At 53.4% G+C, this 21,863-nt stretch overlaps 5 protein-coding genes across 5 annotated transcripts; 2 read left to right on the top strand and 3 right to left on the bottom strand.

The window, feature by feature from the left end:
- Positions 1-617: 617 nt before the first annotated feature.
- EsH8_I_001239 (autophagy-related protein 22-like protein) lies at positions 618-2,903 on the bottom strand (the record flags this gene model as incomplete). Its single annotated transcript, XM_083268652.1, has 3 exons — positions 618-1,526; positions 1,634-2,400; positions 2,612-2,903. The coding sequence occupies 3 exons, from the start codon at positions 2,901-2,903 to the stop codon at positions 618-620; spliced, it is 1,968 nt and encodes a 655-aa protein (XP_083119090.1).
- A 3,415-nt stretch (positions 2,904-6,318) lies between these two features.
- EsH8_I_001238 (DUF3602 domain-containing protein) lies at positions 6,319-6,945 on the bottom strand (the record flags this gene model as incomplete). The annotated part of the gene is made up of 2 exons (XM_083268651.1): positions 6,319-6,593; positions 6,807-6,945. The coding sequence occupies 2 exons, from the start codon at positions 6,943-6,945 to the stop codon at positions 6,319-6,321; spliced, it is 414 nt and encodes a 137-aa protein (XP_083119089.1).
- A 1,318-nt stretch (positions 6,946-8,263) lies between these two features.
- Positions 8,264-10,595, top strand: EsH8_I_001237 (ankyrin repeat domain-containing protein; the record flags this gene model as incomplete). Its single annotated transcript, XM_083268650.1, has 2 exons — positions 8,264-8,910; positions 8,978-10,595. 2 exons carry the CDS (start codon positions 8,264-8,266, stop codon positions 10,593-10,595), a joined length of 2,265 nt encoding a protein of 754 aa, XP_083119088.1.
- Positions 10,596-11,239: 644 nt separating this feature from the next.
- EsH8_I_001236 (DNA-dependent ATPase FUN30) lies at positions 11,240-14,335 on the bottom strand (the record flags this gene model as incomplete). Its single annotated transcript, XM_083268649.1, has 1 exon — positions 11,240-14,335. One exon carries the CDS (start codon positions 14,333-14,335, stop codon positions 11,240-11,242), a length of 3,096 nt encoding a protein of 1,031 aa, XP_083119087.1.
- A 700-nt stretch (positions 14,336-15,035) lies between these two features.
- EsH8_I_001235 (vacuolar ATPase assembly integral membrane protein VMA21) lies at positions 15,036-15,448 on the top strand (the record flags this gene model as incomplete). Its single annotated transcript, XM_083268648.1, has 2 exons — positions 15,036-15,240; positions 15,315-15,448. 2 exons carry the CDS (start codon positions 15,036-15,038, stop codon positions 15,446-15,448), a joined length of 339 nt encoding a protein of 112 aa, XP_083119086.1.
- Positions 15,449-21,863: the final 6,415 nt, after the last annotated feature.

Below are 21,863 nucleotides of genomic sequence, written 5' to 3'. Positions count from 1 at the left end.
CCGTCCCAGAGGGGCGTGCTGGCTCACTTTGACGAGAGTGCAAATACTCTGACAAACCCAAGGATGGTCCAGGCCGGGTATCAACGACCAATGATGGCCACGATGCGCAAACTTGAGAGAATCGCGGGTTGAAGAGCTGGCATTTCCGGGACGAGGAGCGGAGCGCGTTCACACTAGCCAGCAAAAAAAAGGTGGCGCAGGATGATTATTCCAGAGGTCACGTGATGATTCCTGCTTGGCTCCCGCTTGCAAAGAACGACCACGATGAGCGTGCGTGGCACGAATGTCACGTAAGCACTGCAGCTAGAACCATCCGCGCCTACCAAAGTCTGAAAGGGTCCCCGCAGCAAGCGCCAGCAACTGACCTAGGGAGTAATGCCATTATTTCCCCCTCATCTGATTCGCTACCGTGGCACACATATGCGCGCAACGTTTTGCGACACACGGCACTATCCACAATAAGCCATGCGCGGCGTCAACTAACAATAACATTCGCTCCCAGGTTTTATGCTTTTCAACACCAATGCCAAAAGCCATAACGGGTTACTAAATAAAACGAACATGCCCGAGGATAACTTAAACGCCACTGCTATGCAATTGTGCCCAATGCTCGGCCATTAATGCCCTTGGGGATGGTTGTTTCCATGTTCCTGCTCATGCTCATCGTCATCGTACGCGCTGAGAATTGGCCGATCATCGCTGTCTTCCGTCTCGCTACCGGCTTCTCTTTGCCTATTTTTGAAGCCCTCGATGGTCTCGGCGAGCTTCTCGCCTTCACGCTTACCCCTTTCCACATTGACACTCCAGATGAGAGGTGCTGGAAGGCCTACCAGTGCCGCCAAGAACCAGAAGGCTGGTCGAATGTCGCCTGATCCATCAATGATGGCCCCTACAATAGCCGGTCCGAACACGCTTGAGCCCTTGTCGGTGATGGCGTAAAGGGCGTAGAATGCGGCCTCCGAACCCGGAGGGATGAGTTCGCCGTAAATAGAGCGACAATAGCCACTAAGACCGCCCAGGACGAGGCCATATACGGCAGCCAAGGGGTACATTTCCCATGGCTGTTGAAGCCCAACAACACCCCAACGCTGCACGACCGGGAGGTAGCCGAGCAGCCCGTAGACTGGAATGAGCTCGAAAAGGGCAATGCAAACCAAAACCGTCTGATGCGGCTTAAGGTTGAACTTGCGCGAGATGAAGGCCCAGCTGAATGCACCAATGACGCCGGCTGTGGTGGAGATGACATTGATCATTCCTAATGCCCACGGTTTCATGTGGAGCTGTGTCTTGGCGAATAAGATCGCCGTGGATGATGTTGTCGCGATAGCGTCGCTCAGAAGGAACCAACCTGCAAGAAACAGCATAATGTCGACAAGGCGCCTAGCCAGCCGAATGGTGTTGAACAACGACCTCCACGAATAGGTGATGTAGCTCAACCATGCCCGAGCTCCCTTACCCAGGGTTATCGGCATCGGTGGGCCTGGCCTTGGGCGGAGCCACATGGCAGCAGGGATCGTGAATGTGGCCTGATGCGATGGTTAGAGAATGATGAAGATGGGAACTAGAGCAACAGGGGAAGCACAAGACGGAAGGAGCGTCAACGAGAAAAGGAACAAAGAAGGTAATAACTAACCCACCAGACTCCAACAAAAAATAGTACAACCCTTTGCGACCATGTGGAGTTTTTCATCGCTATCAATATGGCGATGGCGACACACTGTAGGAACAAACCGGCGCTATACCCAATCCCAATGCCCTTGGCGGATATTTGAGTCGACAACTGCAGTTCCACCGAGGTAAGCTCCTCATGTGTAGCTTTTCGCACCAAGGGAGGGGGACCTCGATATGGGGGTTCGCCAAGCAAAGGCGAGGTTTGATCATCCAAGTCGCTGACGGCGGAATCTCCGTTGAGAGGCTGCGATTCCAGATCCGTGTGTGCTAGGTCTGGTGTGTGCACAGTTTCGGACGCCAACACATCTGGGTGGTGTCGGACCAGCAGTGGCAGGAAAGAATTCAGGAGCACGAAGGAGGCGCCAAAACAGGTGTTGGATATGATGGCTAACAGTGCGCCCAACACATAGGTGTTCTTGTTGACAAAAATGTAGGCCATGACGGAAAAGCTCCCAACCCATGCGAACGTGAGCAATAGCTTCTTTCTCGAGTTACCGTGGTCTGCAGCGCTGCTAATACTCACAACCAAAAGCGCCTGGAGCAGGACGCTGATGGAGAAGGTATACATGGCGAAGCTGGCCGTGTTGATTTCCATGCCAAGAACGTAGACGATGCATTGTCCGTCGGCCTTGTTCTTGGAATCGCTCGTGCCACAGGGGGTCGTTCGATCAGATAGAAGGACGCCATTCTCGCGCGCGAGGGTTTCAAGAAGAATCGGGATGAAGGAACCTGCATGTTGAATAATGTCAGCGCGAGGGGTTCACGGCCGAGGACGAGTGAGCACGTTGGCGCAATCATCTGCATCCATATCCCTAGGTTGTCTTCCAGCGACAGGGTATTGCGGAAATATCGGACACGGGCTAGCTGTAACAACATACCGATAGCTAGATTCAGTCAGCTCATAAACATCTTCAGAGAGAAATCGTGGATAAGGGCTCACCGCAAATGACGTATGTTTCGGCAGCGAAGGCATAGGCGTACCAGCCGGATAGCTCCTTTTGGCTCGTGGGACGGGTGTCTTCGCCTAGATAACGGCCAAGGCCGTGAAAGAAGCCGTCGCTACTGCTACCAGGACTCATTCTGTCGTAGTCCGAGTCGGTGCTGGAACGTTCGTCATCTGCCTCGAAATCGGAGGTGAAGGAGCGAAAGGAGCGTTTTGACAAGGTCGAGAGCCGTGACCATAAACGTGGTGCAGGCGGCGGCCGAGCGTGTTCCTCCTGCCTGGGTACCATGGCGGGCTGGCACGGATGTGACTTTACTAGATAAGGTAGGACAGGTGACAGTGCGGGCCTGTCTCACCTGGCGCGGATTGGGCAGGCGAATGCACTCCGGTCCCAGTGGAAGCACGCAACCACGGGTCTCTCTGCTCTGGGTTTAGGCTGCAAGGGCAACTTAGGACTTTGCCAACCTTCAGCACCTCGCCTTGGCTGAGGTACCTGTCCAACTTTCCAAGCCGAAGGAGACTAGGCAGGCAAACAATGCAGGCGACACAAGTACAGATGCAGGACGGGCAAGGTACCTAGCACTGAAGTGTCGTCACAGTGCCAGGCACCTCGCCAGGTCGGGATCGAGTCGATGCTGGGCTGTCTTGGGCCCCCGCCGTCGCTGCCGTTGGTTCGAACCACTCGGTGAATTTCCAGAGGCTTTGCTGCACTGCACTCACTGCACCTCGCCGACCGAATCGCTGCTGCCGATTGACGATTGCTGCTTGCTCCCTTCTGCCGTCGAAAGCTCACTCGTTCTCGGTAGCTTGTCGAGCCGGTGTAGTCCGTCAATTTCGAATTGGGCATGCGAACAGAACTGGCATACGCCCAAGACAGGGGGCGAGTTGTTGTGTGATGCAATTGTGCAAAGCTGACCGGTTACAGCTATGCGACAGTCCAAGTGCGCGAATACGGGCGACGAAGACAATGTATGGTTCGCGTCGTCGGCTGCTAGCAACATGAGGCCGCAGCTGTCTTTGCGCCAGGATAAAGTATGGATGAATAGACGAGACGATGTAAGTAGAGAAAGAGGAAGCAGACGGACTGTGGCAGTGGGATAGATCAGGTCGGCAGAGTCCGGCAGTGGGCGGCGTGGTTGGTTATATGGCGACTAAAGAGCACGAAAAGGCGAGGCAAGGAAACTAGATGGAAGACAAGGACATCCAAGGTGACAGTGCCAATTCATGGTCTTTCGGCGTCTTGCTCCATGCCTTCTCCGTCTGTCTTTGTCTGCACCGCGGCTCCCTCGCCCGAGCCGACCTAAGCTCCAGCCAAGGCCACCGTCCATCACATCGCATCCCAAGCCCCAAAATCTTCCCTCAAACCCTGGTCGCCGCAAAAGAAACCGTTGCCCAATCTATCAGGCGCTGCGACCGCAGACATGGATGCGTCCAACAGGATGATCGCCGATGGGATGGGCGCCCTCTTAGCGCCACTGCCACGCTTGAAGTATGCCGCGCTATGAGGCAATGGGCTCCATTTATCGTGAGAGGATGCGCGTTGAACGACGTCCGCCGTGAGACGAACCGGGTTGTCCATTGGCCCGATATTTCATGGTCGACATGCATCGAATGGATATGCGCTGCATCCGCCTCTAGGATTGGGCATTGTTCGCCGCCTCAAAGACATTGCACCACAATTGCCCATCTCAACCACCACCGCCATTGACACTCTCGCACCGCCTTCACCGCAAGAGGCCGGGTCTCTTAGTATTGGTTAGGTCTTCAACGGCCTCCCCGGCCCCCATGGAGTTCCCGTCCAGTGTTACAAGCCCTCCCTGGCTAACACGAATCAGTATGCCAAACTACCATGTAGACGGCATCTCAAAAACTCCGGTCATTGACCAAGGACTGAAAGCGTGAAGCTCTACATGTTGAGATGCGAACGATGGCTCTGACCTTCGGCTATCCCTCGCCGGACTAGTTTACACCTCTCCCGGTTTTCATATCTCTTGGCGGGCCAGCCGTTGCCGTCTTGGGAGGGGTCGGCTTGTCAATTGTTCAAAACCAGAGCCGCTGGTCTTCACTTTGCATGCAGCTTCGGTTGTCTGACAACGGCATCACCACATGTCCGGACATGACCCCCCCCCCCCCCCCCCCCCCAAAAAAAAAAGCCTTTGTCGACGGGCCAGGGTTCAGTTGAGTTGTGTTTCGGCAAAATCCCCGCCTCCTTCAACCTTACTCTTCTATGGTCACAGCACAGCGGCAAAGTCTCGTGGCGATCCGAACCGGACTGGGGCTTGCGGGGGTGGGCATTCTGCAGCTGCCCGAGGGATCTGCGGTTCCTCTTGCCCTCTCCCTGTCCACCACTAAAAGACCCGTTGGACCCTGAGCAACGACCACCGACATGTGAATAAATACAGGCGATATTCGGCATAGGCTGTCGCAAAACCTGGACAAACCAATGAGCCAGGTAGATGTAGCACAATCATCGATGAATACTTTCCTTCCGAGTTATCTCCCCTCCTTGAGGAAAAGAAATGAGATAAACCCCATGGCACTACTTCAATGGCTCCGGTACCCTTGACTGTCGAGTTCTTTTTGTCACATTTCAGCCTAGCGTTTGCTGGAATAGAGCCTTGGGGCTGTCGCTGTTCCGCAAAACCTCACCGCTTCAGTTTAAGTTCCATAAAGACGGATCTTTCTGCACCAGACCCACGGAGCCCACAGCACCACCCCATCTGCAACCAAAGCGAGACGGTTCGGTCCATAGCTCTGTCTTTACGTTTGCTTTCATTCTGGGACTAGACGACTACGCAGGCTAAAGATGCAGTATTGTGATAGATACCGCAAGCTTCCACTTCGATTCGAGGTGTAGTGCCTGGCTGACAGTTATGACAGTTCCTTAAGAGGGCTCCTAAAAGCGAGTTGGTTTATCCCCTCCCCCGGTCTCTCCCCGTCTGAAGAACAAGGAGTAGGCGTTGACATGCTGTCTCTCCCCCAGCTGTAGGGGTACTGGTACACTATTCTAGCGGCGGCAAGGCCATGGGGGCAGGGTTCACCGACTTCTGACGCAGGACACTTCTGAGGGGAGGGATCCACTGAAGGCAGGATGCTCCAATTCCATTCGACAGCACATTATACATCCTTGCATCTTTTGAATTGCTAGGTTGATAACTAAATTTTTGGCAATAGTAAACAACAACAGGCGAAGTGCCAGAGTGGTTAATGGGTGTGCCTCGAAAGCACATGGCTTCGGTCGCGCAAGTTCGAATCTTGTCTTCGTCGGTTCTCTTTTGCTTTTTACTGCAAAACCACTAAATCTTTTCTTCGACATTCTTTCTAAATACATGCTAGGGGCCTTGACAATTGAGGTGGATTTATTTAATCTTCGTTCCAACTCCACTCAACGTTTGGGATTACTGTTCATTTTGTGAAAAAGAACCCGTCAAGGAATATGGGATGAGAATTATGATGCCAGGCGAAGACTACGTCAATGGCAGGGATATTATTCAAGAGTCTTAATACGAACGGCGCATGCGAGGGTTCATATGAAAAAGGGATATCGTGAAGGGTATGGGGAAAAAACAAACTTCCAGGCAGCCTCCACCAGCAATCAGTCACCGCCGCGACAGAAAAACACATCTCAAATCACGCAACATAGTCCTCCTGCAACGTCAATACATCGCGCCACGCATGACGGAACGTTTTTCTCCCCCACGGATTTACTTCTTCTGGAAGGGCGCAAGAACCTTGGCCTTGAGCTTGTCGGCGACACTCACGCCCGAATGGCCGTCGGCGCGGGCCTTGGCAGCTGCCTTCTTCTCGTGATCGATGTCCTTGTGGTCGGTCGGCTTCTCCGTCTCGACGGCGTTACCCGCTCCACCTCTGCCAACGTGGTAGTCCTGCTCGGTGGAGGGGCGGTAGGCCTCCTCGGGGATGAGATCCTTGTCGGAGCGCGGGGCGGGCGCGGTTTTCACATCGCCAATATTTCCGGCCCCTGAGGATCAAAAGAATCAGCTGGATGATATGAAGGCTTTCGGTTGCGATTGCGACAAGGGAGTGTGCTTTAGGGTGTTGGGGGGGGTAAGAGGGGCGAGAGATGGTGGGGGCGGGGTCGGCTCCGTGAATAAATGCACCGATGCCGCTTAGGGTGAGTGATAAGACTATGCGCTTGGCGCGCATCGTCTTGGGGTTGGAACGCGGGACTTACCTCCTCGACCAGAGCTGTATGCGCCCGTCCCGTGAGAACCCTCGGGGCCGGCCCTCACGACTTCGCCGTCGACATATGGCGTATCATCGGCGGCCATATTTCCTGCTCCACCACGTCCGTGAGACACTTCGGCGGTCATTGTGTTCGAGTTCTGGGGTGGTCTGATGTGGGAATCGGCGGATGTCGCAGTTTGGTTCTTTATCTATGGTGGTATATTAAATGTAGGTTGCTAAAGGTTGGGTGAATGTCGTCAAAAAGAGACGACGAGCGGTGACGGGATTATTTAAGACGATCAAAAATTGAAACGAGGGACCGAAAAAAACAAAACAGGTACGTCAGAGGTATTATATATAGATAAGGCATATGTTCCTGGCAGCCATATGCCGCTCATCACATCATACGGTAAGGTAAGATAAGTGAATGTAAGGTACATTGAGTTATCAGCTGGGTACATCCACCCCAAGCTAAGGTTATCTCTGCAGAAACACCCAGCCGGGAACCTGGAAGGCAGGTGCAACTGATTGCGGGATGTCTTAGCGTCTTGCCCCCCGGGGCGTGGGAGAACCATTCCACACTTCTGTCAACCCACCTTTCCTTTCATCTCTTCTCCCACACAAGACACGCCTCGGCCATGCATGTGCGCTTGAACGCTCATCCCTCCCACCACAGGACGACACACCAACCAACGGTTCAAGATCAACAGCGAATAACAACTGCGCTCGCTCCCGATAAACCCTTGTTTACGTACCTGAATTTCGTGAGAGACCCGGCGATAATCCCCGCAGTGACATGTCTTGCCCAGCCCAGTGGTACTGATGGCAGCCTTCGTTCTTTACGCGTTCTTTTTCTTCGGGGCATCCATGCGCAACAAGCATTGGCCCCGTCATACATGGTTGTCGCTTCCTTGTTGACTTATGTATCGAACACCACTTCATCATTGGGTGCTGCCAGTTTCATTGCCCTTTGGAGGGGGGGTCTCAACCAGCGCCTGGTCCAAGGTAGGCGAGACTTGGGTTCTCTTAGCACTATTCTCATCCCTGTCTTCCTTGGCTGACATGTCGTCATTGCCATACCATAGCCCCCAGCCTGGCACTTCTTCCAACGACACGCCTGCTACAATCCCCTCTGCTCTGTGAACTGCTCGTAGACGACTTATTAACCATTTTCCATCGGTCGCCGTCAGTTTCTGTGATTATGGGATGCGAAATGTCTGCTCCAAATTAGGCACACTCGGTTCCGGGCGGTATTCTTGCACTAGCCCTGCATCGCAGCTTGAACCTGAATGGACCGTGACATACAACAATTTTCTTCCTCTGGTTCCACAGAGGAGATGGCATGGCGAGGATGATGCCAGGTAGTCGGTAGGAAAACGACTGATAAACTACTCCTCTGGGATACTGCAATCAGGGCACTGGCATTAACATAGGGCTGGAAGGACGACCATTTGAATTCGGGTTATGGACAGTAAGAATGCATGTCAGCCGCAGCAAGGACGCTATCATTGGTCGCAATCCAGGCAGCCAGCTAGAAGTAAACGAGCGACGAATCTGACCATCCACGACTACCTGACGCTCGCCTCACTTACTCCATCACAAATCATAATCTCGTTCCCAAGTTTGGGCCAAGTATCTTCCTTCTCGTTCAACATGGATGTAATCGGCACCATAACTGGTATCATTGACCTATTCGCCGTCGCCCATCAAATCCAGGGTCTGATAGAGAAATATAAGAGCGCACCCAAGACGGTACGGGACATCGTCGACGAGTGCGAATGGACCAAGGCACTATGCCTCAGCCTAAAAGAGCAACTTTCGCGGACACCAGCCGCTTTGCAGCACGACGCAAAGCTGAGGCCTGGGCTGGCCGTGCAGCAAAACTCTGGACACACATTGCTGTGGTGTTTCGATAAGAGTATGCAGGGCACCCGCGAGATACTCCAAGAGCTAGATACCGAAGCCGGTAAGTTGCAGAGTAAAAAGAACTCGCTCATGGGCAAGTGGGATAAGGCCAAGTTCTTGTGGAAGGAAGACTATTTTAAGGATGCTGCGCAAAGCGTCAGGGACCAGAGGGATATGATTGCGATCGTCATTTCGGGGATACAGCTGTAGGTATTTACGGACGACAATGATGGACAGGTTGTGATATTGGTGGCAGGGGCTGACAAGTAGTAGACACAATACCAACAACCTGACCCAGGATATACAGAAACTGATCGCCATGGTCGAAGGCAGTCAGGCGTTGGGGACGAAGTCAACTCCCCAGGTCAGTCAACTGCAGCCACCACTAGGGCTCAAGAAAAGCAAATCGGATACGCAAATCAAGAAAACCGGCCCCCACCTCGCCGAGCGCCTCCACGCCGCTGTGCGAAGTGGTCGGCTTGTTGACGTTGATCCTATCTTGGCCCTGGGTGCCTCGACCGATATGGCTCTCGGAGACAACGGCGACCGAGCCGTACACATTGCCGCTCGCGAGGGATTCCTGCCCATCTTGGACCGTCTTCTCGCCTACGGTGCCGATGTAAACGTCCAGAATGCCGCGCAAGAAACGCCACTGCACCAGGCGTTGCGGCGGGGGCAATCGCCGACGTCGCTGACGCTGTTGTCCAACGGAGCCAGCTGGACAATCGCGGACAACAACGGGGTGACGGCGTTACATGTAGCGGCAAGTAAATATGCGTATCTCGTTGTCCAGTACTTGCTGGATAGGGGCGCAGATCCAAACGCCCGGGACAACCTGGGCCAGACGCCACTTCTCATGGCCTGTTATCCCACTGACGAGGTCGAGAAGACGTCCAGAATAAATCTTAAAGTGGTCCGCGTCCTGTTAGACCGAGGCGCCGACCCAACTATAGGGGCATATAAGACGGGCATTACCCCCATACACGAGTTTGCCAAGCTCGGGATTGCGGAAGAGCTCAAGGTCATGTCCAAGGTAGCAAAGTCAGTGGACCTGCAGTTGCGTATGGGCAGTAAAGGTACCACGCCGCTGCATGTGTCTGTCAAGTACGGCCACAGGGAGGCCGTGGACGTTTTAATCAAATTCGGAGCCAACGTCAACGCAAAGCAGAATTCAAAGGGCGGGACGGAACCAACGGCACTTTGGCAGGCTACGTGGAAGAAAGACCTGGCCATCGCGACCCGGTTACTTGAAGCTGGCGCGGACCCGAATGTGAAGGGCAAGGATGACTTTACGGTCCTCCATCTGGCGGTGAAAAAGCGCTGGCCGGAGTTGGTGAAGCTGCTGGTCAAGTCCAAGGCCGACTTGAACGCTCAAGCTTCCGACAGGAGCGCGCCTCTTCATTCGGCAGTTCATTTCAAGGATCTGGCCATGGTACGACTTCTGCTTGAACTGGGAGCCAGCGTGGATGTCAAGGGTGGCCACGGTGGGACGCCTCTGATGTATGCTGCGCAGGCTGGCTTGCTGCCTATGATGAGACTCCTGCTCAAGCATGGGGCGCAGTGGTCGTACACAACACCACAGGCGACGAATGCGTTTATATGGGCCTGTGGGGGCGGGCACATCTTGTGCGCGAGCTTCCTGCTTGGCTGCGGGCACGATTTGCACAAGAAGTCGATGGCGGATTACACGGCGCTACATTATGCGGCGAGAACCGGCAGGATGGATTGCGTCAAGTGGCTGCTGGAGCTAGGGATCGATAAGGCGGTCAAGGCCACGAAGGCCAGGGTGCCGTTCAAGGTCATGGGGACTGCGGCCGAGGTTGCCAGGGCACATGGGGCTGGTGATGTTGCCGACTTCATCGACAAATACGAAGGGGATGTAGTGTACTGAGGAGTGACAACACTTTGCTATCTAACCTTTTTTTTATAGCTATTTCGTCTCCCCTGGTGAGTAGTGGCGGTAGGCCTGACTGTGTACAATGATGTGATGTGACCATAAACAGTCTTGTCGTTAAGGCTGATTGGGGGGGGGTTCATACCACACTGGATAGGCACAACTAAAACTAGTTAAGAGACATACATACGACAACAACAAGGATAGGCTAGGGGGTGCAAGTCATTGAAGTTTCATTCGGTCGAGGTTGCCTTGGAGAGGTCTTATCCCTCATCTATCATCTAGAGTGATAGTCTCTTTATCTAACTGTCCAATACCCATTGGGTCTGGTCTCCAATCCTCCTGGAAGAGTACCCTTAACGTGTCCGACCGACTCTCTACGTTTCCGCCTGGAGACCTCGTTAGCCAACAATGTCTTCCTTCTTCCGTTTCAATAAATATGTCAAAACTACCATCTACACTTCTGCCTTCTTTCTCTGCCGTAACTGATACAAGAAGAACCCGATGGCTCTCTCCATCTTGTGGTATCGTGCCATATACTTCAAAACAGTGCGAAACAGGCAAGTAGTCAATCGCGAGAACTACCCAAAGCCAGCGCCCGTAATCATCTGAGGGGTTCTTCATAGAATATAATGAAGCCATTAGGATGGAGTCAACTGGTCCGCCAACATCTTCCGGACTTCCTTCTCCAAATTCTCTTCAGCGTTCTTGTCCTCCATGTCCTCTACCGCGCCGGTGACCTTCTCGGCTAACTCAATCTTCTTCTGACAAGCCTTGTAGATTAGCTCCTCGATGGTGTGACGCGTCAGAAGACGGATGACCTCAACATCTCTGGTCTGGCCGAGGCGATGCGCGCGGTTCTCGGCTTGGATGTCGTCTTGTGGGTTGTCAGACTGGTCAAAAATGATGATTTTGTTGGCAGATGTCAGGTTGATACCAGTGCCGCCGGCACCAGTAGTGAGCAGGAATGCTGTGATGTCCGTATCTTTGTTGAAATCATCAATCAGATCTTGGCGGTCTGCAACACTTGTTTGGCCGTACAGAACGCAGTGCTTGATGCCATCAGTGTGGAGTACTTCTCGCAGGATCTCGATGACCTTGGCGAACTTGCTGAATACAAGAACTCGGTCGCCATTGTCGCGATACTGGTGAATGAGTTCCAACAGCTTGGTTACCTTGCCACTGTTCATCCACGAACCTTCGGGAACGTCGAGATGTCTGATACAAGCGTAGTCGCGGCACCACAGGTGCAGTTCGAAGTCGGAAGAATTCTGCAGCTCTCCAATCAAGTGGTCGATTCGCGGTTGCTGCAATTCAGATTGAGGCACATCTCTCATCAAAATCTGTGCCATCTTCTCGACCCTCTTGTTGTCAAAATACCGACGGAAGAGTTGAGGGTGAAGGGCAGCCTTCCGGAGTTGCATCCAGCTGTTGTTCTGGTCGCTTTGACGTCCGGTATTCGTCTTCTTAGCCGGGCCGGCCTTGAATAGCCGCTCATAATCCTCATACAACTCCTTTTGCGTTGGCGCAAGATCACAATATTCCACATTGCAGATCTTGGACGGCATATCGGAGAGCACCTGCTGCTTGCGCCGTTGCAAGATAAAGGGCTCAAGTATGGTTCTAGCTCGGCTGACGCGCTCTCCATACAGGAAGGCACCATTATTGACGTCGCGAATGGTAACCTTCTGACTGAACATGTACTGAAGTTGGTCCATTCTGCCGTTGAACTGTTTTGGATCAATGAAGTTCAAGAGGGCAAGCATCTCCATCAGGTTGTTCTGGACAGGGGTACCGGTGAGCAGCATTCTCCAACGAGCCTTGATTCTGATCAAGTCTTTGTAGATTTTCGTCTTGGGATTCTTCATTTTGTGTCCCTCATCGAAAATGGCGGCGGCTGGCTGTAGGTCCCGGAGAGCCTCCAAATCTTCCTCGGAGCCAACTTGAGTGTATGTAGTCAAGACAACGTGATAGTCCTCCGGGTTCTGATTCATTTCGTAGGCGATATTTCTGCGCTCAGCTTGGGGGCCTTGGTATGCAAGAACTGACAGACCAGGTGCGAAACGCTGGAATTCACCCATCCAGTTGGAGAAGGTGGACGGCGGCACAACAACAAGATTGGGCCAAGGCATCTCGCCTTTTTGAGTTTGCTCGTAGTTCTCAACAAGATGGCAGATCAGGGAAATGACCTGGCATGTCTTGCCCAAACCCATCTCATCTGCCAAGATGCATCCGTAGCCGCTGTTGTACAGAAGGGACATCCAGTTGAGACCAAACAACTGAAACGGTCGCATTGTGCAATGGCCATCCATGAAAGACGGCTGACGAGGGATCGGCGGGTCCGAGTATTTCTGCCCCCGGAAGCTTGTCGGCGTCAGGGGAAGATTGCTTTTGGTCGAGGAGTTTTGGGTGCTCCGTTTCTGTCCCTTGACATCGAGATCCCAAAGGCTAATCTCTTGTTTGACTCTGTTCGCCTTCTTCTCGCATTCGGCCACGACTTCGTCAATGGCATTAACACTTTTTGTGAACTCCATGATGGCGTCTACTAGAGTCTCTCCGATCGCAACCCTGGGTTTCCGGCTGCGAGCGCTCGCTTTCTTGAGGAAAGTGACAGCCTGAGCCTCTTCGATTGTGTCAAACGGCCTCTTGCTTTCGATGATCTTGAGTTCGTCCAACTTAATATTCGTCATGGCGGACAGGTCCTCGATTGAGCTGTTGTTGATGGCTTGCAGGGCCTTGTCCTGCAGACTCTCCTTGACCGCCTCATTAACCTCGTCCTCGTTATCGAAGTCCTCGTCTTCATTGTCGTCGGGAATGACGATCAGGTCATCCACCTTCTCGTCGGCAAGCTCGTCTAGTGAGGGTTCGACTTCCTGGATCCGCTGCGACGAGACAGGAGATCTGCCCGGACGACGACCTTGCATTAAGCGGCGACGCTTTGGCTTTGGCGGCGAAGGCGTAGCGCTCCGTGACGGAGTAGGCAGGCTTGGGATATGGGCTCCAAGCAGCTTCGGCTTACCATACTCGCCAGGCCGGCTTGCTGTTCGCTCTTGACCTTTTTGTCTCTCGCTACCAAGGGAAATATCTGGCTTTGTAGAGCTCAGGAAGGAATTGTGCTTGCTTTTCAGGTGTCGACTGTCCAGCAAATAGTTTATCGCGTCCGAAACATCGTTGTGGCAGGCAGTCAGTGCCTCCTTGCAGAACTGAACCGGCATCGTGCCACCAAGAGCCTTTGCTACCTCGTCAATCTTCTTCTGCAGTTTATCCACCGGGACATATTCATAGTTCGAGACGTGTTTCTTGAACGATGTTCGCCGAATATCTTCCCGAGAACTCCGGCCATCTTCCTCGTCTGAGGAAAGGACAAGATACTCCTCCATCGGTCGCTTATGTGACTTCGGAGGGGGTTGGAACCGCGTGCCCGGAGGCGCAAGGCGCGATGCGAAGTAACTCGAAGTACCAGGCTTCTTAGTCGGCTGGAATGGTGACGACGCAGGCACCTCGATGATCGAACGCGAAGGAGACGAGGATAGTTCGGACTGCGGCTTAGTTTGAGGCGCAAGGGAAGTCCGGTCGATTATCTGTGTCGCTTGGGTCTGGAACGGCGAGCAAGGAATTGTCTCGTCGCTGAGCTCGTCGGCGTCGCGGCCGCGAAAAGGGCCGCCCCTGGCGGGCGATGTACCTATTGCCGAGCTGCCCATCGGCGGAGGAGATGAACTCAGGGTGTAGGCAGCCATGGTTCATATAGTTTGTGGCGAGCAAAGGAGAGATCGACAATTGACGCGAAGAGGCGAACAATAGTCGAGTTACTGGACCGGGGTTTCGTTCAAAGAAACTTGGTACCTCGATATGTGTAAGAAGCGCTATTGCAGAAACCTGTATGAAATCATTGATACTAAATCAGGAGAAATAGCACGGAAATGGAAAAGAATGGGCAATTACCGCCTCCTAACTGTGGGCGCTTTTGGCAGGAGCGGTCGAGATTTTGAACGGATGGCGGTGATGGAGTGGGATTTTACTGGGGCATATCACTCCCCTCCCCCCCGTCCGTTGACACGGGGAACCAAGAGACGCGCTTGGGCGAGCGCCAGTAGCGCGTCCGCACGTGGTTGGCGTCATCAATTAAAACACTGTGCAGCACAGTCCCACCTCCCACTGTAAGCGCTGTCTTTTGACTTCACGTCTCGCTTTTGGCAGCCTGCTGTCGCAATCAAGTGAGCGAAACCTTCGACTTATAGCTCAACTTCCATCAGCACCGAGCATTCCGCAACTCCCCCACTCTGAAGGAGGCCTTCTCAAACAAGATCAGCACCATGTAAGTTGTGCTTCTCTCTCTTCGTGAGGGTTATGCTCACGAAAATACATAGCTGTTCTGTGCCGTCGGCCCCTGTCATTGTACCCAGCACCCGGCTTCCCATTGAGAGCTCCCGGGACACGATGGCAACCCGACGTATTGTTGCGTCGGAGAAGACTATCCTCGAGAAGGATGACCTGGTCGGTTCCAGCCCTGCCGCTGGCGAGAAGTCTAACATCGCTCCCGCCGTGCCAATGGACGTCATCTTGAAGCTCCTCGGATTCACCTTCGCCATGATTGTCCTGCCTATCGGCACCTACTTTGCCACGGTTGACTTTCTTTTCAAGGGTAGGTTACAGCAACGTGTTCTTCTCTTGTCTGGTAAGGGAATCTGAGGCGCGCTTGGCTAACAAGCATCACAGGCAATGCCACCTTTGCTGGAGCTCTGGCCGCTGTTATGGCTAATGTGGTCCTGATCGGTTATGTCATTGTGGCTATGAAGGAGGATCAGAGTGACCGGCTGGGCGATTCTAAAGAAGGGAAGAAAGATCGCTGAAAGTTTTTTTGTCGTCATTGTATGCGATAGTCTGTTTCATAGTCGCTTTGAAAATATCACATGGAATGCAAGAATGGCCACATCACATTAGATAATTTGTATGCAATTCAATACTGGAATTTACATCTCACTGGTTTCGCCCCCCCCGAGGTTCTATATTGAAACCCTTGAAGCGCGAATTGGGTCAATTAGTGTTCCCTACGCCCCAAACTCTGAAGCGGCATGCCCTGTCGTAAATGAACAATAAAACTCTCCCATAACCTAGCCTTATAACCCTTTGAAATGGTCTCTCATGTCCTCGTCATCGTACGAATCGTATGCACGTACCGTGATCCAAACGATATTGAACAGTCAGTCGTCTTGCATTAGACATGAAATCGCCTTGCCTCTCAGGCAACCTCAAGTAACCCGACCAGCCTTCCCTTGGCGATGGACCGTCTCAATGTGAAATAGTGCCCCCCGCCTCTCCAGACCGGGCACATATAAAAGTATGTGCTAAGCTTAACCCGAAACACCATACCGCGCGCGCGTCCGTCCAGAATGTAGGAAAATTGGGGTATCGACAAAGAAAACAAACAGCTCATATTTCATGACTTGTGTTCTTTTAAGATGATTTGCTGAACCGCCGGGAAAACCAACTCTTCCGCTTGGCTGGCATATCGGGCCGTTGCTGTGGCTCCGGCGGCTGCTGCGAGGCTGGGGCTGGTCTCCGGAGCACATTTGTCGCTTGCTCAGGCACCTGTGGTCCATTGTTCACTGTTTGGTAGGCGTGACCCTTGCCGTTCGGCGCGCCGTTGTCGAATTTGAAGGCAGGTGGTTGGTATGATTGCCCCTGGTTGAAACCAATGCCGTAATCGTTTGCGGGCTCAGGCTTAGGGGCTGGGGCCACACGCTCAATGGAGCTGTTGTCGCTACTGGTCGGGTCGGTCTGATAGCCTGCCTGCTCCGCCGAGCTGCCACTTCCAACCGCTGATGTTACGGTTTCGTATGAGCGGTCCTTGTTGGGAAGAGGGTATATGTTCTGGTCGCCGCGCCCGTATCCATTGAGGTGTGGATCGGTCTGAGTTCTCGGTACTCTCTGTCGGTAGGGGATATTGCCGTTGTAATATCCTCCACCATTCTGGTACTGGTCGTAGTAGCTCTGTCGGTTGGAGCCCATTTCAAACTGGCTGCTTTCCGGCCGGAATGAACCTGGGCGGCCACCATAGTAGTTGTCCTGGGGGTAGCGAGTTCCGCTTGCTGAGTCTCCGAGTTAGCTGTAATGTCCAACATGTAGGCTCGTATGTTTGGCTTACTGGCATAGTAGCTACTGCGTCGGTTCCAAGTCGCGACAGACTCAGTATCTGGAATACATCTTAGATATGTCTCTTGCTAGATGATTCACATTATGCCCATACCTGAACGTATGTAAGACTGGCGGCGGTCCCGGTCTCGGTAACCTCCATCAATGGCAGCCTCAAAGCTACGGATGGTGTCCAATGGTCGCTCCCATCGGCTACGAGTGGGATTGGATCGATCAGGTTCAGCTAGCATCAAAGGTCAGATTAACTTGCTCGAGCAGAGTGCTTGAGCTGGAGCCTACCAATGGGATTACCAACTGTATCCTTGTGCTGGATGGCGCGCAGTGGAGCCAAGGATGTCTTGGTCATTGCCTGTACGGCAGCTATTACAAGGGTTGGTTAGTTGCGCCAGACGAACGAGGGCTGTACGTGAGATGGTGACATACAAGGCTCGGCTTCGCTCATAGCGATGGTAGGATCGGCTTTGCTGTGTAGTCTCTTTGCTTCCTTTTCTTGGGGTGTCTCGTGCAAGTCGATTTTGTGGTTACTCCCCGAGCTCTTGTGGGACTTATTGGACTGGAAGCTGAAGGTTCTGGGCCTCGATTTAGGACCTTTCTGGGGTTGTTGCTTCTGGTTTCGTGCGTGAGGCGGCGGTTGGACGGGTTGAGACTGGGCAGTCTGTTGATAGGGTGGAAACTTAGGCTGTTGGTCGTAAGATTCGGGGCCTTGCTGATGATACGACTGTTGGTTTGACTGCTGGTGTTGGGGAGGCAGCACGGGAAGTGGTTGATGCTCTGCCATGGTGGGCGACGGGGGGGATGGTGCTTCTTTAATTGATCTGTCTCGCGGGCTGGTGGGCGCTATGGGCGCGGACCTGGTCTCGGCGAACAAGGTCGATGGATGGAGCTATTGCGTGCCTTATCGCGGGTCAGCAAGGGGAAGAGTGGGCGGGAGGTTCCCAGGAGCTCGCTAGCGAAGCAGCCAAGGTAGCTTTCCCAGATAGCAAAGTGGACCGTTAGAAGGGGCACAAGGGGTGCGTGTTTCCACCGGCTGCTGGGATTGAAAGTGGGTGCAGAGACTAGCAGAGAATAGTGTACCCGTAGGTCGGGCAGTTTCCAGTGTTCCACTTGTTGGTGATGTGTGATTGTGTGAATGTCTGGGGAGAAGGATGAGGAGGGGATGAAGGGCTTGGGTGTGTTTTTTTCTTTTCTTCTGAGTAGATGTAGCAAGGAGGCGGAAAAAGCAGGGAAGCGGGTGTCTCGTATGTGGCTGGGGGGGGGAGGTGAGTTGGCAAGACACAATGTACAGCACTTCAATTGAGGCTGTTGTGTGCCGAACAGGAACGAACCGCCGGCCAGAGGTAACAACACAATGACAACCACAACCCAGCAGGACCGGGTATGGAAGTGCTCACAGACAATGGTACGTACCTATATGCTGGCTACAGCCGATGTCTGATCCTAGGATGCTGCAAGCTGATGCAGCTGCAACAGAAAAATAACACGGGAGGAGGTCTGTGATGGATTCTGACGGGGGTAACTTCGGGCGAGCGACGCCAGGATGTTTGCTCTAAGTGCGCTAGGGCGATTTGCCTTTGGGGTGTCGCAGGGGAACCACGACAGCTGCAAAGGGTTAAGCGTCTCTTTTTTTTTTTTTTTTTTTTTTTTTGCAGTGGGCGCCGAACAATTGGCGGTAGGTAGGGGCGAAAAGTGGTCGACTGGGGGTTGGTCTGGCACAACTGGATTTTGCCCAGACAGCAGGCGCCTCCTGATTATGGACAAATGTCTTGGTGATGTGATTTGCCGGGTTCTTTTCCGTCTGGGATGGGGGGTTTTTTTTTCTCCCTCCCCTCCTGCTCTCTAGATGCTGGCTGTAGCTGCTGTTGTTAGCCTTCGTCACTCTACTTTCTTTCTGCTCGTCACGGGTAATTGTGCAGCGCGATATCTGTATCCCAATACCAACGTAGGAAAGTCGAAGCAAAGTGCAGTACGTAGCAGTGCCTGGATTTCGGCTCTATTTTTGTTGCTTTGGTGAAGTAGGAGGCGACTTTGTTTGCGCGTTTCGTAATGATGGACAAGTAAACTGGGTATCTCGTTTGAAGTCGCGCGGTTGATCGCTGATCGAATACGACGTCGCGTTCGCAGGCGAGACGGCTGGGCGACGGCGGACCCAGAAAAATATCGATCTTCGGTGGACGGTCAATGCCAATGGCGGTGGATATGCAGTGCAAATGCTATGCTATCCGTATGGCCAAATCTAATGGGCGAACTGGGTCGTACAGACGCCTCTGGGCAGTGTTGGTTTGGTCGATGGACAAACTTGCTGACGTCAGGCCGCTGTAATCGTCCGGTGTCTCAAAACGCAGCTCAAGGTACCGTGCGGCGGTGTTCTGTTTTCTTCTTTATTATTTTTTGGTCCTTCCCTCTCTGCCCTTGGCCCGTTGCGTCTTGGGCTGTGTTGAGTGGAATGGAGTAATATGGATCGGGTGGTTGCTGAATGCGCTTCTCGGCTTCTGAGCCAAGATAATGTCTTCTGGGTTCCCCAGTGTCAGCCTACATTGCGTCAAATGGATCAATGTCTCCTCTCCATCGCACGTCCGCAACGCCATGCAGCGTGGCACGTCCTGGTGCTGCCGCCGTCCGCAGCTTGCAGATGATGGACGGGGCCAAAAGAAATTCCTGTCTCCGTGCGTACCTGGTTTCCCTTTCTCCCTTGCTATCTTTAATTATACTGGGCGTCAATGGTCCGTAGTCAAATCCTTGGGAGGGGGCGTTTGAAGTGCCTTGCGAAATGGTGCAATCTGGGAAATGAACGGCGTCAATGTTTTCCGGTATCGAGACGAGCGATTGGCGATGGGCTGGGATCACAACTGAGCTCCGCGACACGCGGTGGCCACGAAAGCGACAAAAGAGGAGGACCACAAACTCAGGAAAGATGAATTTGTGGAAGAGAGGGGCGGCTGCTGTTTTCTATGATATTGGTCTGCGTGCCCTGACTGCGATGTGAGTGGTGTATGACTGATTGAAAAGTGCCAGGTAACTATTAGTGTGCGGTAGGTGAGACCTGTGCTGGTGAGGCAAGATCGAAAGCATAAAAAGTGCCAAAATCACAGGAAAAAAACGTGGCGGGATGCCTTGGGTATCTATACGAGCCTCCAAACGGGCCAACGAATGAACAGCTGGCTCTGATATGTGCGTGAGTGGTGGGATGGGCTGACCGAAATGGTGTGTAGTGACAAGTCGATGATGACCTGAAGAACTAAGGCAAGGTGTAGCCTGTCCTGGTACGGCATGGCAAGAATCTGAAGCTGGCGCGGCAGGACACAGCTATGTAAGGTAAGATGAGACGTGCCTCTCTACACGACTACTCTTCTCCGTTTCCTCCGGTTTGTTTTTAATTGGTGCTAGGGCATCCGCACCTTCCCTCCTCGTCTGCGCAGCAGCTCGGATTACCACCATCAAGGGATGCGGCCGACTCATCTAATCCGACAACATACGACGTTCCGAATGTCTTCCTCAAGATGGGACAGAGCTATCTACCCAGTCTCATCGCACCCTGTCCCTAATTGCCGGGCCTTCCATCGAATGACAGGTGACCCAGGGCGAGGGAGGGATTCTCCAGGTAGCCAGGCCAGGGCCAGGATCTCAGGAATCAGAAGATGGCCAGCACAGAGTATGGATGCCCCACGGGTGTTCAAATATGGTCAGGTCGGTAAAGTCCCACGCCGCGTCGGCCTCTCTGGAGACACAACAGTCCGACTGGCACGACCGGGAGGGAAGCAAAGGAAGCTAAAGGAAGTGAAAGGCCCGGCATTGCATTCCCCGTCCCAACGACTAACCCATTTTCCACGACCACCTGGAAGGTGTGTGTGTTCCTGGCCGGCCTGGAATTCGGAGGGTGGTGCGCGACACTAGTCGGTTGTGTGCCTGTCATACATGGGAAAAGAGTCAACCATTGGAGAGAGGGGGTGGGCAGCGGAGGTGGAGGGGAATTCCTCCAGCCCGTCCATTACGCGTTTCGCCCCTCATCAACCATACCACCCGCCCAGTTACGAGGTTCCATCGCCCCAAAACCTTAGCTTAGTCCGGCAGACGACAAGACCAGATCAGCCACCGCTGGCCACTCCAACCCGCCCGCCAACGAAATCAACAAGACGTGACAAGACACTGGACACGGCAAGACAAGACATAGCGGCATAACCTCCGGCCATCAAAGGTATCTGGCTGCATGCACGCTGGCTAGGGATACGGTCTTGCCAACTACGAAGCAGCGGCTTGATCTTATCTGACTTCGCTTCAATGCTACTTCGATACCGAACCCCTTGGCCGCGTATATGGCTCGCTTCTTCAAGGTCATCGACGTCCGTGGGAGGAAGCCGCATGAGATGTGCGTCGGGGCAGCTGTACGAAGGCTCGCTCTGAAACTAGTCCGCTTTTGCATTATCCAAGCAGGCGTGGCAAGCAGCTAACAACAATGCTTCCCGAGTCCGAACATCATTCAAATTGGTGGTGGTCTGTCTCTCGCGGGAGTGGAACTGCATTACGACTTCGCGTTTTGCTGTGTTTTGGCATGAAGCCTCAAACACATGCAGACAGCATCTTTCATCTGATGCGCCATTCGCTGATGCCATGAGCAACGAACTACATCTCAACAGAGGGAGAGGACCCTTAGGGCCGAGACGCAAACACTTGGATCGGACGCCTTGGGGCAGCGAGGATGATGCCCGTCCCACCGCCTCTTCCTGTCCATGTTTTTGTTGCCTTTGCCCAGGCCAGCCAGCCCTGGGTGAGATGCTAACAACCCCTGCAAGCCTGGTGGACTTCGTGTTCAACAGTCATACGAAGGCTGGGCCGCAACGGCGCTGCGAGTTCCACTTGCACCCGAGAGTCCGAATTTTCTAATCGGCTGCCAGGCCGCCGCCGTACAGCGTCAGTCTTCAGCTCAACGTCCGCGGATCCCATATTGCAAGGTCGGGCTGCGCCTCAATCCGAGCTGCAGAAATGACGCGGATCGAAAGCCTATGGAAGATGTACGTACTGCAGATACGTGGACGGACTATGCAAGACGAAAGATACACCCACATGGTGTATCCACTCACAGTTGTATGATCCGTGCCCAGTTCCACGAAGCCGCAG

The sequence above is a fragment of the Colletotrichum jinshuiense genome, chromosome 1 (assembly GCF_051148585.1).
Source record: "Colletotrichum jinshuiense chromosome 1, complete sequence".
NCBI lineage: Eukaryota > Fungi > Ascomycota > Sordariomycetes > Glomerellales > Glomerellaceae > Colletotrichum > Colletotrichum jinshuiense.
This window is presented reverse-complemented; position numbering and strand designations above follow the sequence as displayed.